A 16,002-nucleotide genomic window follows, 5' to 3' on the forward strand; every position below is an offset into this window, starting at 1 on the left:
GGACTCTCCCACTCCCCCCTCCCAAATACTCACACACAGTCACTTTAATCAGTCTAAATAAGCTCTTTTTGCACTACAAATCATTATATCTGCACTGTTGTTTACTTCACTGGTTTGCACTCTATCTGCCATGTGCCGTGTGCTGCTTTATATATATTTTTTTACATTTTACCTTATTTGTATAGTTGTATTTTATATTTAATCTGTATATCTGTATTTATGTTCTACTGTTAGTGTTATCTGTATGCACCAAGGGTCTGAGAGTAACGCAATTTCAATTCTCTGTGTGTATGTGCTGTACATGTGGAAGAATTGACAATAAAGCAGACTTGACTTGACTTAAACAAAAGCAACAGTATCCATTTCTGTTACTTTTTAAATTATTGTTTAGTGTTACCAAGGAAACCGGAAGAAGGTTCTAACAATCAGATATTTACAGGTTCTATATTAGTGATTTTTAATGAAATGGCACTCAAAAATATCCCTATTAATTGACAGAGATCCCTGAATTATGCATCCTAAAATATAACAACTGTCTCCACTACAGCAAAAACAAAACTGAACAGCAGTGAATGAAAATGGTTTGAGGTACACTCTCCCTGTCAATCATTTTGTATGTGTTCACAGGACACCTCATGTAGCAGGATACAGAGAGCTTGGATCATTTTTAAGCACCATATTCAGTTTAATTTGCAGTAGTCGGATAGTTTATCATTGGTCTTTACACAGACTGCGCAGAGGTGGCATGAATGCATTTACACAGCTAAAGGCTAAAGTAAGAATATGCTAAATATTCTATGAGGGTTACATTTCAATTTTGTTTCTTGAAAATAAAATAAACGTTTATGAATGTAGGGATAATAATAATAATAATAATAATAATAATTTAGGGGAAGTTGTGGCCTAATGGTTAGAGAGTCAGACTTGTAACCCAAAAAGGTTGCGGGTTCGAATCTCGTACCGGTAGGGATTGTAGGTGGGGGGAGTGAATGTACAGCGCTCTCTCCCGCCTTCAATACCACGACTGAGGTGCCCTTGAGCAAGGCACCGAACCCCCAACTGCTCCCCGGGCGCCGCAGCAAAAATGGCTGCCCACTGCTCCGGGTGTGTGTTCACGGTGTGTGTGTGTTCACTGCTGTGTGTGTGCACTAAGGATGGGTTAAATGCAGAGCACTAATTCCAAGTATGGGTCACCATACTTGGCCACATGTCACATGTCACGTCATGTCATGTCACGTCACGTCATAATGCAAGGGATAATAATAAAATTATTAAATATATAATTTGAAAAGTGCAACAATTGGGATCCAAGAAGTAAAAATCCCATTATTTTTCTCCATAGGGAAACTGATTTTTAACAATAACTAATAAGCCTTTAAAGACAGTCCTATTGTCAGCTATACAGAAAGTTAATCTCCCTACACTCTCAAAGTCCTTAAATATAGTGTATATATGCATATATTGTAACTATTGTAAAATATATTACTTCTATATACAATCAACATCTTTAAATCAATATTTTTACATTTATTCATTTTGATTATGTTATTCACAATTCTTCGTGGGATTGTAGATCTTTCCCTCCCTCTTTCCCAGTCTTGTACATTTGTCAGTTTTTTGCTTCAAATCAAAGTTTGTAATATTGTGACGTATATTGTCACCTCATAGATGTTTGGCTTGGTTCATGGATTATATCTCTTTAACAAAGACTTTTAAAATCAAATATAAGTCAGAATAGAATAGATCTGTCGATACATTCATCATGACTTTAAAAACATTACACGCTACACTAAACCCTGGGCTAAGGTCACTTTTAACCTCGGAGTGGTTGATATGTCACACCAGAAATTTTGAAAAAGGTTCACAAGCTGTGTTTAACTTCATCGCCTGAAACAGTGTTGAACATTAATGACACGTGACTTTACAACGCAAATGCATCAGGGCCTTTTGGAATGATCCACCCTATAACCTCGCTAAAAACCTGAATTAATGAGAATATGGTGAAATCAGCCGTTCACAGGCTGTGCAGTCATTTTTTTGACAACACGAGCCAGTCGAACAGACAGTGTAGAGAACGATAGCGTGTATCTGTCAGTGTCTCTCTCATCTCGCTTTGCCAAATCAAGCTTATTTTCATCTCTGAAAAGAGAAGCTCGGCATACAGAGAGACCTTGTCAAGCAACACATGGGATGTAGGCAAGCAAGCTGCCTTCATAACTAAGATCCAAAACGCATCACAAGGAGGTGAGAGCCGTTTTCTCCACAGAGATCATTTTAATATTTAATGCCCTTTTCTAAAGCTAAAAAGTGACGTGGTCGTAATCCCATTTGCCGATGACTACAGTGCACCGGCACTGACGCCGCTGCCGAAGAGAAAGAAGTTGTGCGGATGCAGCGAGATGAAAATAAGGTTCTCCACAGTGATTCATGCAGAAGGCACATCTAACACCTCTCTGGCAGCAGAGCCGGTGTGATCTGATGGCTTCCAGAGCTTCATTCCATGACCCTGTTTTCCTAAAGCCTGCCAGAGTGTTCCGAACTAATCCCATCCTGCACCCGGAGAGCGAGGCAGATGACACTATACAAAAGAAGCCCACAAACAGTATGAAATATCAAACAGACGCACATCATGAATGAGTAATTGAGAATGACTGCGGGGCAGCGCGCATAGTGAGGGGCATGAGCGCTTCCTCATACTCAGCTGCACATCTTCAAGCCAATCAGATAGGTTGCCAATGACACCTCCATCGTCTCGCTGCTACTCCAACACGGATGGAAAGAACAAACACGCATTCGGAGGGTGAACGAGATTAGTGCTTTATAAATGGGAAAAGTAACACCCCAGTGAAGTGGTGGGAGTGTGTAATACGGCGGGAAAAAAAGATTGCCAGGGGTTGTCAGCTGTTGGTAAAGAAAGACGGGCACACATTGGGATGTTATTCAATGGCTTTAATGTGTAAAAAGTCAAATATGAAATCAATTATAAGTTAAAGGAACTTCTTAGATCTAGAAAAAAATGTCATTACAATTAAAAGGTGCACTCGATAAATTTTTTCGCACAAAGAAATGAAAAACAAAAAAAGATGCTGACATGAAGCCTGCAGTCATATCAGTACCCAACTAAAAGCAGTTTTATTTTACATGGAGTGGGTTGGTTCAAGTTCAATACTACTAACCTTATTTCAGAAGCCTTGCGCGTTAATAAATTAATTGCTGCTGGCTGCGAATGACATAAAATGGTGTAGCGCAACAAAACAAATACTGAGTGCACCTTTAAGTTAGATATTAGACATTATTAACCATAATGAATTTTTTTTTAAAGAATACCTTCATTTCTGATGTTAAGGTCACTTACATCACAGTATAAAGTTACCTGAATTTTCTTCCAGCATTGATACCATTTCAAAACATCGTTTCAACATTCTACCATCAGCAAAATTAAACATAAAATACAATTAAATTAAAAATCATTCATTACTCCAAGAAAAGTGCATATTAACTACTGCTGTAACCAACCACACAACTTTTTGGCCATTCATTTTTCTGCATGTTTGATGCCCCAACTTTAACCACATTTATATAAAGAATGTGTCATTCTTTGTGTTTGATATATCCAGGATAAAATGTCCATATAGCCACAGTGGTCTAAATAGGACTTAAGGCCATCCATACAGAATATCCTCTTTTTTGACCTCTTCAAGAAAAACCATTGTCAATTCTGTGGCTTTGCCCTTTGCGGAAAAGCCCTACCATCACAAACATAATGGGTTCTCATAATTGTATCACATTATCAATCTCTCAATCATCTTCTTATCTATGGAGGCCTTGGAAACATCTGTCCAGTATTGAGCTCATGTCACATGCTCTCAGAGAAGCAGATCAGTAAACCAATTCTTCCCATGATAATGTTTAGTTGGCCCATCACCTTATAAATTAATACAAAAAATATGTTCCATAAACCAAACAAGAAAACTTCCCTTTCACTTATATTTTAGGACTAAAATGTCCTTCTTTGAACACTGTGTGAGGCACTTAAAACATTCGAAAAGTCTTTAAAAAGTCTTAATTTACTCACCTTTGTCTTTCAAAAAGATTTCTCTTTCTGGAACACAAAAAGAGATATTCATAGAAGCTGCTCTTTTCTATAGAATTAAAGTGAATGGTGGTTTTCACCCAATAACAACTTATAAAACTAGATTTCTATATAGAATATAGCTCCTGACTTGTATGGACTACTTTTATATTTTTAAAGTGCCTTTTTTGGAAAATAGCAGCATAAACATTCTTCAAATTGTCTTTTTTTGTGTTTCACAGAAGAAAGTCGTACAGTCTTGGAACAACATGAGGGTGAGTAAATAATGACAGAAAGGTCATTTTTGACTAAAAATCTACTTCCTATTTTCCACATTCCATCAACTTTAAGGACACCAGCAATTCCTGAAGTAATAAATAACTGAGAAAGCCAAGTTAATCAAATAAATTCATTATAAAAGGACTTACAGAAATAATCATTCAGCATAGGAAACGGACCCACAGATGGTCAGAATTTAAAGGTTTATATCCACATACTCCAAACTAACTAACCCACACTGTTTCTCTACAACTTCAGGGAAATATGAAGCAAAAACCACAGCAATTTGGCCACTACAATCTAGTATTTGTGACATCCAGCTCTGTTTCATCCCACAATCTATTTTCTACAGCAGGTAAATGACTAGAGGTTGGCTGCCATACGCTTTCAGATGTAAGTAATCATCACTGTACATTTTTAACTGTACAAAAAGTGTAGCCCAGCATCTCAATCCCTGCATAGTGTGCTACTGAAATTACACACATGTAAATAAGAGCTGATCTTATAACATGGAGGACAAAGCAGGACATGGAATAAAACGGAGAATTTGGCACCATCTAGTGGTTGGAAATACAACGGCAGCAGCGCCATCGCCAGCACTGCTGCTTGCTTATCTGAGCCTAACCTCAATACTCAGCCAAAAATACACACACAGCCAGGCTGCCAAAGCGCTCTAAGTGCAAACGAGATCTGACTTACATCAGGCACCAGAATACAGAGGAGTTTTAAAAAATGCTAGTCACTAGTAGTTAAATATGTCAAAGAATTTGAATAAATAGAAGCTACTTTGCAGAATAGCAGGGGAAGATGAGACACCAGCAGATGGGGCTGGCAGCACTGACTGATTAAAATAACTCAAATCACCATCTTGTAAAATGGTAATGATTGTCAATTGCGACAGAGAGGCCCAGAGGTTATGATGAGCACTTAAATACAGTGTTTATATCTTGCAGAGAAATGGAGGTGTTTAGTAATGACGTCTGGTCTATGTGCAGGCCAACCTGGAAGACTAATTCACCATGGGTTCCCTCAGGAACTTCCTGTGGGCTTTAAGAATGGTAGTTTTGGATTTATGATTAAAATAAGGTCTGTGTTTTGGAGACTTTCACATTTCATTATATAACATACACTACTGTTTAAACATTTGGAACTGGTAAGACATTTTTATTTTTTTGCTCAGCATAAAAAAATCAGTCATATTGTGAAATGATATTACAATTTAAAATAACTGTTTTCTATTTTTAAATGTTTTAAAATGTACTTTATTCCTATGATGGCAAAGCTGAATATTCAGTATTCAGTGTCCTTCAGAAATCATCCTAATATTCTAAATATGATGATTTTTTTTCCAGGATTCAAAAGAACAGAATCTATTTGAAATAGAAATCTTGTGTAACGTTATAAATGTATTAACTGTCACTTATGGTCAATTTAATGCATCCTTGCTCAGTAAAAATAACATTTTCTTCAAAAATGAAATCTTACGGACCTCAAACTTTTGAACAGCAGATTATGTCATAGCACACATACATTATTTTACTCAAAACTCCAAAACTCATTCGAAATTTGAGAGAACACTCATTGCATGAAAATGGAAATTCTTCTCAGGGCTTCAGGATTAAACCCAAACAACTCTATTATGAATGATGAATTTTAATACACTATCCAAAAATGTTCAAATCTAATATGTTATATCATTAAAACATACTATATTTTCTTTAATTTATCTGTACTGTGCACGTCGTGTAACAGGAAGGCACTATCAATCCTTAATCCTTAAGGAACTGGAATGCTCAATAAACTGGTGTGAAGTCAGAGCAGCCGATATTAAATGCCCTTTGAACTGTAGTGCAGGTGAAGAGTGTAGAGAGAACCTTTGCTATGTTCTCTCTTCAAACAACCACTTCTGGGAGGCCGAGTCGGAGCAGGGCCGGAGAGCGGGGCCAGGGTTCCCAGTGTCAGTCCGGGCTACTGCCTCAATGCACTTCTGTGTCTGAACATGGTAGAGAGAGCCGTCCTGCCAATGCAAAGATTATGAGAAGTGTTACACATCCAAGTTTAATACTTAAGGTCAGGGGTTTGTTCAAATACTATATAGGCACTAGAACAGGAAGCTCAGTCAACCCCAGCACCTCCTGCCGACTCTAAAACCCCACAGAATCACGCTGATGTCACGCTACTCTTCAGGTGCTTGCTGTACCTGCAAAGAGTTCACACTAAGGCTTGCTTCTGAAATTTCACTGCAAGCCACACTGAAACCTCTTGCCATGCTGTGTGACTTTCTCAAGTAACACTTTAATGTGACATTTTCTTGGACCTTCGTCTGCTTCCAAGAACACTTGATGTGCTGCAAAGCGTGCATGTTAGTGTGTACAATTCTTGTCCTAACTAAATGCGAACCATATGATGCTAGACCTGTCAATTTAAAGCTAATTAAAAAAAACTAATTATAATCTGATAACATTTAAAAATTTAAATACTAATGTCTGTTAATGATTTAATCAAATGCCACACAAATGTCTTAAAAATGATCTTAATGTGCAGGCACTCTCAGCAAATACTGTTCAGTTTAGTGTCAGTAAGATTTTATTAAGGGTTTTTGTCTCTTATGCTGCATTTATTAGAACAACAATGCAGTAAAAACAGTAATATTGTGAAACAATTTTTGGTAACACTTTCTATGAAGCCCGTATTTATAATACATTATAAGGGTATTCTTAAGGCATTATAATGAATGCATAATGCATTATAAAAAAACGTATAATATGTTATATCAACTCATGAATAATCATAACAACAGTTATAATACATCATAATACTTACGTATTTGTGGTTATAAGTTTAAGAGTATGATTATTTATAACACACAATGAACACCATATTAAATCTACTTCATTTACAGAATAATGGACTGTATCATATCTTGACATTGTTTATTTAAGATCTGCACAGTATCTTACTACAGCTTGTGAGTGGTTAGATGTTGAGTGTTTCCTGTGGAGCTAATGTTAATTAATTGATGTGAGCTTTAAACTCGAAACTGAAAAAAATTCAATGTTTTATATGGTTACATTTTATTTTGATGGTCCCCTTAATCAATCGACTATAAGCAACTTTGCAACTACATGCCAACTAACTCTCATTAGAGTATTAGTATGCTCAAGAATGGTAGAATCTAGTATGGTAGAATAAGTTGACGTACTTGCAAAGACACTTATAGTCAGTTTATCTGTTGGTTGACCATCAAAATAAAGTGTTAGCAAATATTTACAGTAGCAGACATACTAATACTCTAATGACCGCTAGTTGATATGTAGTTGCAGAGTCACTTATCAACAGCTGTTTAAAGGGTACCATCAAAATAATCAAACTGATATTACAATAAAAATAGTTCAAAGCAAATGTGTCATATTACACATTCATCTGATCTGATATCTGATCTTATGGCTGTTTGAGATAATTTTTTATTATTATTATTATTATTATTATTTCTTATAATGAGACTTATAATACATTATAACTATGAGAAATATAATCCATTGTAAAAGTGGATGCAACGTGTTCATTGTGTTATAAATCATCATACTCTTAAAAGCTATAACCACAAATAAGTAAATATTATAATATATTAAAACTGTTCTTATGAATATTCATGAGATGATACAACATATTATAAGGTTTTTTATAATGCATTATGCATTCATTATAATGCCTTAAGAATACCCTTATAATGTATTATAAATACGGGCTTCATAGAAAGTGTTACCCAATTTTTTTTAAATACATTTTAATATACTTCAAAATATAATTTATTCATGTGATGGCAAAGCGGAATTTTCAGCATCCTTACTCCAGTCTTCAGTGTCTTCTGAAATCATTCTAATATGCGGATTTGCTGCTCAAGAAACATTTCTTATTATTATCAATGTTGAAAACAGTTGTGCTCCTTAATATTTTTGTGGAACCCGATATGCATATTTTAGGATTCTTTAATGAATACAAAATTCAAAAGAACTGCATTTATTTCAAATAGAAATCATTTGTAATATTAACCAAATGTCTTTACTGTTACTTTTGATCAACTTAATGAGCCCTTGCTGAATAAAGCTATTAATTTCTTTCAACAAAAATCTTATTAACCCCAAACCTTTGAACAGTAGCGTGTATATGATTATTTGAAATTAATAAATGCAATTAATTTGAATAAAATTTATTATTTATAAAAAGAAATATAATCTAATAAATATAATAAATATAAAAATGTATAAAAAGCATCGTGCTATGATCTCCGACGGGCGGTAAGAGCCGCCAAACTCCGATACAGGGAACAAATAGAGTCTCATTTTCAGCTCAGTGACTCTCGACGCATGTGGCAGGGACTGAGAACCATCTGTACCTTTGGAAATAAATCCTCTGCCACTGTGAGAGCAGACCCGTCGCTGGCTGACGAGTTAAACTCTTTCTACAGCCGCTTTGAATGCAATCGAGGCAGCGCGACTCTGCCGATCAGCGCGTCAGGAAGCTGCAGACAGAGCAGCGATAATCATGTAATCACTGTGTCGGAGGACGAGGTTCGGAGGGCCCTAAAGTGAGTGAACGTCAGGAAAGCAGCAGGTCCTGATGGGATTTCTGGCCGTGTTCTGAGGTCCTGTGCTGATCAGCTCGCTGGCTTGTTTACATCCATCTTTAATGAGTCCCTTGCTACCTCGGTGGTTCCCACCCCCTTTAAAAAATCTGTCATCATCCCTGTGCCTAAGAACAATAACCCCTCTTGCCTGAATGACTATCGTCCAGTTGCCCTCACGTCAATAGTCATGAAGGTCTTTGAGAAACTTATAAAGAACAACATTTGCTCCTCCATCCCTGATACTTTAGACCCACTTCAGTTTGCCTATCGTCCCAACAGATCTACTGAAGATGCCATCTCTCACGTCCTGCACTCTTCCCTCATGCACATTGACAGCAGCAATGGGAACTATGTAAGGCTGCTATTACTTTACTTTACTTTTTCCATACCTATATTTATATAGAATTTTCTTGTGTTTGTATTCTTTAATAATTGCACTGTCCATGGAGCGGACCTGACTTACATTTCACTGCTGGTCATATATTCTCTATATAACCATGTATGTGACAAATAAAAATCTTGAATCTTGAAAATTCTATTTGCATACAATCATACATCTGCATACAATCAGTTTGTACTGACATGATTAGTGATCTCACCTCTCTGAATAGAAACTTCTGGTCTTCAGTCACAGCTTCCCTGGGTTTACTGCAGTGATGCATGGTAAGGAATGTGGAGACAGGATCAGCCACGACGCAGCCTGCAGGCTCCCTCGTGTTATAACGGATCTCTTGCAGTGTGGAGTACTCAAAGAACTGTCACAAAAAGAGAAAGGAAGATAAATACACACAAGAAGCTCAATACATCATATTAAATATTACGGTACTCTCATAATAGTGACATTTTGTGAGCAAAAAAGGACCATTGTCTATTGTGAAGAATAGTGTAGTGATAAATGGAAAAAACACACAGATTCCTATTGCAATGATTGGCTTTCGCCCATACAATTTCACTGCGCATTACTTGACCTTCATATAATGTCTAAAATATTCATTCACACAATTTGAGATGGATTCTTTTACTGCAAAAAACTGAACCACAAATAATTTCACTATTTCCAAAAGACAACACATTTAATACGCAATATTGCTATAATTGCTGATAAATTCTAACATTCTGTCAGTCTTTAGTATAGGGTCTCAGACACATCACCCTTCAGCAAGTGACATGATTCTGTGATATTAGTTGGTGGCATTTCATTCTGTAAAATACAGAAAATTGTATGTCATAATCATATATCACGCAAATTATCAAGCTATAATTCAATAAAGTTACCTGATCTCAACCATAACATATTTCTGAAGGTCTGCTATAACCTTTAATAGAAATACTTTCTTAAATTACAACATAAGCATCTTTTTTAAAGTCTCAAACAGGATTGACCCACATGTACCAAACCAGATAGAAACAGAAGAGCATTTCTCTTGTATTCACAGAGAGAATCCATTAGAAGAGTGTTGTTGTGCTGTACATATGGCTGATATTGTGCGCTGATGAGTCTCCAGGGCTCATCTGCCTCCCCACAGAGAGGGAGGAGACGAATAAAGTCACGCCGCTGTGGCAGGCGGCTGGAGTCGCTTTAAAAACAAGCGTGCTGTGGAGTACATAACACACTATTTTCTGTGCCGTCTTAATAACACATTAGAAGTGTGAGACACACTTTGATGTATATTCCTGAGGACGCATTACAATCTCTGTGTATTGTGTGGCAGTGAACACTAATTGGAGCAGTGTGGCTGACTGTCGTTACAGTTGAGAAAATTAAAGTTACCTGGTTTTGTCCCATGCCGTGACAAGGGTAAAGAATGACCCGGTGACCGGCCATATTGTGATCATCAGGTGGGTTGTAGTCAAAGCAGTAGTTGGCCATTCCTTTATTCTTCAGCTACAATTGAAAAGAGACAAAGAAACATTCAAAAAACGGGGTCCAAAAGTCTATTTTTCCTTATTTAAAGGGATAGTTCACTCCAAAATGAAAATTGTCATCATTTACTCACCACTCATGTTGTTCCAAAATCATAAGAAATTTGTTCATCTTCATTTGTGTTCCCAAGATATTTTTAATGTGCTGTCCCTCCACTGAAAATCTGTTCACCCAAAATTCTGACTCTTCAATTTTTATAATGTTAATAAAAGCAATCTGTTCATCACATCTTATGGTTTTTTATGGTTTTTAAACGACATGAGGGCGATGAAATGATCATTTTAGGGTAAACTAACCATTTAATAAAACATTTTTAATCAGAAATTACATTATCAGTATAATATGAGTAACAAGAAAATTAGGTTACACTTTATTTTAAGGTGTCCTTGTTTCAGTGTAATTATACATTTAAGTACTGAGTAATACCAATTAACTACATGTACTTACTACATGGTTAGGGTTAGGATGAGGGTTTGGCTGAGTGTTACTTGCATGTAATTATGCATAATTTATTGGTATTACAATAATAAGTACATGTAAAGTGTAATAACGACACCTTCAAATAAAGTATTACCGAAAATTGCATAGACATTCATATTTCTTTTAAGTATTTCCTTTTCATTTGAAATCATAATACGTTTGTTCTGAACTTCTAAAAATCTGAAAACATTGTTTAGTTCAACCTTTAAACGAAACAGTCTCAGATTTTGTCTACACTATGCCACTCGCTTGCAGTGCAGCTTTGTAGATTACAAAGCAACTGACTTCATTTCATCATGTCACACTATGCTTGCAGTGTAAACTCTGAACCAAACCAACCTGCTAACTGCTGTGGGAAATAGCATTTTAACTTCTTCATCTCTGCTGCTACAAAGATGTGCATGTAAACATAAGAAGTTTGTCTCTCCTCACCATGCCAAACATTCCAGGCCTGTCCTCTGGGACTTGAATGTCAGGGTAGATGTTCTCCAAGAACCACTTAAAATCTTTACAGCCAAGACGCATTCGGAGTTTCCTTCTGTCCATCACATCACCATATGCTTCCTGAAACAAGCGTTAAAAAATGATGGATCCTTTTGAAGATACTTTACTACATTCAGTTTTTTTTTTTAATTAATCAATTACTTCATAAGTGTTGGTAAAATAGGGTATAAGTTAATAATTGTTCTAAAATAGCATAAGGTATATACATTAAACATTATACATACAGTATACATTATAAAAAAATCTACATTAAGATAAAACACCAGATATAATAGATAAATAAATAAACCAACCAACTTTAAGTTTAAGTCCTTAAAGTGTAAGGCAAGTTATTAAATAATTCATATACTGCAGATTTGCATTTTCTATGTGCTTTGATGCAGTTTGAGGTTTATATTTATGCACATTTATTATGCATGCACAAATAAGTTATTATTTGCACATTTTTAAAAGAGAATATTTATTTTCGTAAACTGCAACTTTTTTAATTCTATAATTTTTCAGAGGTATGTAAACAATAGCAGGCGCTTTTATGTCACCAACATGCTGAATTGTATATTGCTTGTTTGACACATATTTTATTGTTTGACAGCTGTGGTTCTGCAAAGAAACAATTGAAAAGAGACAAAGAAACATTCAAAAAACAGGGTCCAAAAGTCTATTTTTTCTTATTTAAAGGGATAGTTCACACCAAAATGAAAATTGTCATCATTTACTCACCACTCATGTTGTTCCATAATCATAAGAAATTTGTTCATCTTCATTTGTGTTCCTAAGATATTTTTAATGTGCTGTCCCTCCACTGAAAATCTGTTCACCCAAAATTCTGACTCTTCAATGTTTATAATATGTTAATAAAAGCAATCTGTTCATCACATCTTATGGTTTTTTATGGTATTTAAACGACATGAGGGCGATGAAATGATGACAGAATTTTCATTTTAGGGTAAACTAACCATTTAATAAAACATTTTTAATCAGAAATTACATTATCAGCATAATATGAGTAAAACGTTTTAAAAGAAAATTAGGTTACACTTTATTTCAAGGTGTCCTTGTTTCAGTGTAATTATACATTTAAGTACTGAGTAATACCAATTAACTGCATGGTTAGGGTTAGGATGAGGGTTTGGCTGAGTGTTACTTGCATGTACTTATGCATAATTTATTAGTATTACAATAATAAGTACATGTAACGTGTAATAAATTCACCTTAAAATAAAGTATAACCGAAAATTATAGACATTAATATTATTTCTTTTAAGTATTTCCTTTTAATTTTAAATCATAATATGTTTGTTCTGAACTTCTAAAAATCTGAAAACATTGTTTAGTTCAACCTTTAAACGAAACAGTCTCAGATTTTGTCTACATGCCACTCGCTTGCAGTGCAGCTTTGTAGATTACAAAGCAACTGACCTCATTTCATCATGTCAGCATTTGTGTTTGTAAAATAAAATATGAGTTATTTCTGAGATACTACAGGCAATATTTTCTTTATAAACAACCATACATTCTAAAATGGAACTTTACAAAGACATCTTTTACACAGACACAGTTGGCTGCTTCAGTCATCTGCATTCAGAGTTTATATTTTTGATTAATTTTTCTGTCTGTTGTGACAGACAAATATTCAGCCCCAATGTGAATAGAAAGGAATGTGAATTCCCTGTGGGAATCCATCAAGAATAGGCAATAATAGTTCTTGCCTTAGTAAACACCACATGAACAGACTGTTTACAATACTCTCTCTTCATACTAAATCAACTGTTTTCAAAAAACCAAACATCTAATCAGATTTTGTCATCTTGTTTTATAAGCATTCTGGTGCAATTACCCTACAGCGGTACACCACAAATTGTTACATGCTGCAACATCCTGTCGCAAAATAATGTTGTAACCCCATCTCAACAAACAAGACTGATAAAGGCCAAGTTCCTGTGTATGTTTGTGGCTGTGGTATCTCTTCATAACTGCCCGTCAGACAAGAATTACTGGTGAGTGATGGTCCACACTTATGAGGAACATCTGCTGCAGGTAAAGCTCTGGCGAAGAGTTTCATCAGATCTGCAGTAAGATGAATGACAAGAAGTGTACTTCTAATGAACTAACTTGATAGCGAATCATCAATAACGTACTGTGAATGCCAGTCGGGTGGCACAACATCACACCCATTGATGATCGGTCTGTGATCAGGCTTCAGTCTCAACAAAGTCCAGCTACACGCTGAATCAAGCGGCTGTCAAATTAAGCTTTCTGATCATTGAGATTCATCACAGAGCCTCGTTTTGGACTGTGTGGCACAACCGACAGAGATTTTGGCCATAAATAAAATATGCTGTGAGACTCGGACGGTGAAAGAGAGAGCGATCCTCTTACGAATTTGTGTGGAAGTGGAGTATGAAGGTTGTCAAACCTGATCCACGTTGGCAAGGCTAGTGTTTGCCTGTGGTTTATACCCAAAGAGAGAGAGAGCCTTATCTGCTGGCATCACATCAGATAGATTTCGAGTTGGCGGTGCCAACCTGGCAGCATCTCCAAGGTTCAGAGAGAAAAGAGTTACCCAATCTGTCACCAAGAGCACCTCTCTAACTACAGGGCTCGGTGGGGACAAACATAACTAAATGACAAACATGGCTGAAAGAGGTGACACAATTTCACACCAAGCACAGAGAGGACCTGAGGAGTTTCAGCTCACCTGCTAAATGTCATTCATTTAGAGCATATCAACAGATTCTGTGAAAGTGGGTGAGGATATATCTAGATTCGTGCAAAGAAAATGTGCGTCTTTCACAAGGGCTATGTAAGATAGACAGTGTGATAAACGTATTCTTTGAAAACAAGCAGACAAGCAAACAAAGGCAGAGTTATGCAACAGACCGCACAAGTAGGCGTACCAGACGAGCATGAGGGCTACGATGGTAATACATTTCTTTGTATTCGTCCATCCAGACTTCTGCCGCCCGCACGCTGTTGGCTAAGGCCTTGTTTCTCGAGTATGGCGCTTTCTTCGGAAAGACGTGACCCACGTGAGAGCAAGGATGGATTTCCAGACTCCCTCCACACTGCCAGATCTGAAAAACAGCAAGTCAGGAAATAGATTAGCCATCCGTAACAATACATAATATGACAATTCCCCAGGTGTATATTTCCTTGTACAGATCCATTTATACTTTGTGAGAAAAATATTGTGTGATATTATAATTAAAATAAATAATTACATAAATGGCTTTTGTTTTGTCATTATTCTAAAGCTAAAGCAAATTATTCTTAAAATATAATCAGGAAAATATTTACTTTGTTTTAATTTTTATGTGTATCTTTTTGTCCCAATTATTAGGCTATAGATAGATATACAGTATAATGCTGAAGATAAACATTTTTCATTTTTCATTTAATTAGACATTTATTTGTATAGCACTTAAATAATAAGAGTAAATATTGCTCCAAAGCCGCTTTAAAGACAAAACTGCCATAATATCCTCAGTGAGCAAGCTTAAGGTCATTACTGACCTTTGTATATTTGACCTATGCAGATTTGGTTTAAATTTTTTACTGTTTAAAACTATGAAACATCATGATTAATTCAACCAGAACAAGAACATTAAACAGTAATAGTATCAAATTTGGTTATTGTGCTAAATTATTACAATTTATACATTAAAGGCACAATATGTTATTTTCGCTGCTGGAGGATGCGTATTCAAAATAAACAAAGAGACAAAGGCGTAGTTTGATGACGGTGTGACTGAGTGTGGAATCATGGGAGTTGTCGTCTTCATCCCCACAGCCGATGCAGTCAGAGGGGACTCGGGCAGAAATCATGTTCATGGATGAGCTAATGATTTATTAACGTAGTAGAATGAAGCAGGGTGAGGCTGAAAGCCGTCGAAGCGAAACGAGGCCGCTGAACGAGTGCGACACACGGCTCGAAAGCAGCGGAGCTTTTATTATGCCACAGTCTACCGCTTCCACTCGTTCCAGTCGTGCGTATGTGGGGAAAAAAAGCAGCGCTGTTTTATCATACTAGATACGTTTGAAAGTTCTGTTATAATGCTACTCTGTGCGGTCGTCACCTGTCTAATAAAACACACAACATATTAAAGCGTCTTTGGT

At 36.2% G+C, this 16,002-nt stretch overlaps 1 protein-coding gene across 5 annotated transcripts in view; it reads right to left on the reverse strand.

Annotated features, from left to right (window-relative positions):
* The window catches only part of LOC107670286 (polypeptide N-acetylgalactosaminyltransferase 12-like), a 26,519-nt gene that overhangs the window by 3,716 nt on the left and 6,801 nt on the right, over positions 1-16,002 (reverse strand). For 3 of the 5 annotated variants that reach the window (XR_001632079.1, XR_001632078.1, XM_016462846.1), the window contains exons 6-10: positions 14,784-14,960; positions 11,815-11,946; positions 10,750-10,863; positions 9,578-9,733; positions 6,226-6,368 (exon numbers count right to left, since the gene is read on the reverse strand). Coding sequence is in view for 3 of the 5 variants with exons in the window: in XM_016462846.1 (XP_016318332.1) it covers positions 6,231-6,368; positions 9,578-9,733; positions 10,750-10,863; positions 11,815-11,946; positions 14,784-14,960 (717 nt within the window). In the remaining 2 variants the exon portion in view is untranslated. Of the gene's footprint in view, positions 1-5,844; positions 6,369-9,577; positions 9,734-10,102; positions 10,573-10,749; positions 10,864-11,814; positions 11,947-14,783; positions 14,961-16,002 lie in introns of those variants that run through there. The other 2 variants (XM_016462843.1, XM_016462847.1) reach the window with 2 other exon arrangements.

This window comes from Sinocyclocheilus anshuiensis, unplaced genomic scaffold, assembly GCF_001515605.1.
Source record: "Sinocyclocheilus anshuiensis isolate Anshui unplaced genomic scaffold, SAMN03320099.WGS_v1.1 scaffold913, whole genome shotgun sequence".
Classification (NCBI taxonomy): domain Eukaryota; kingdom Metazoa; phylum Chordata; class Actinopteri; order Cypriniformes; family Cyprinidae; genus Sinocyclocheilus; species Sinocyclocheilus anshuiensis.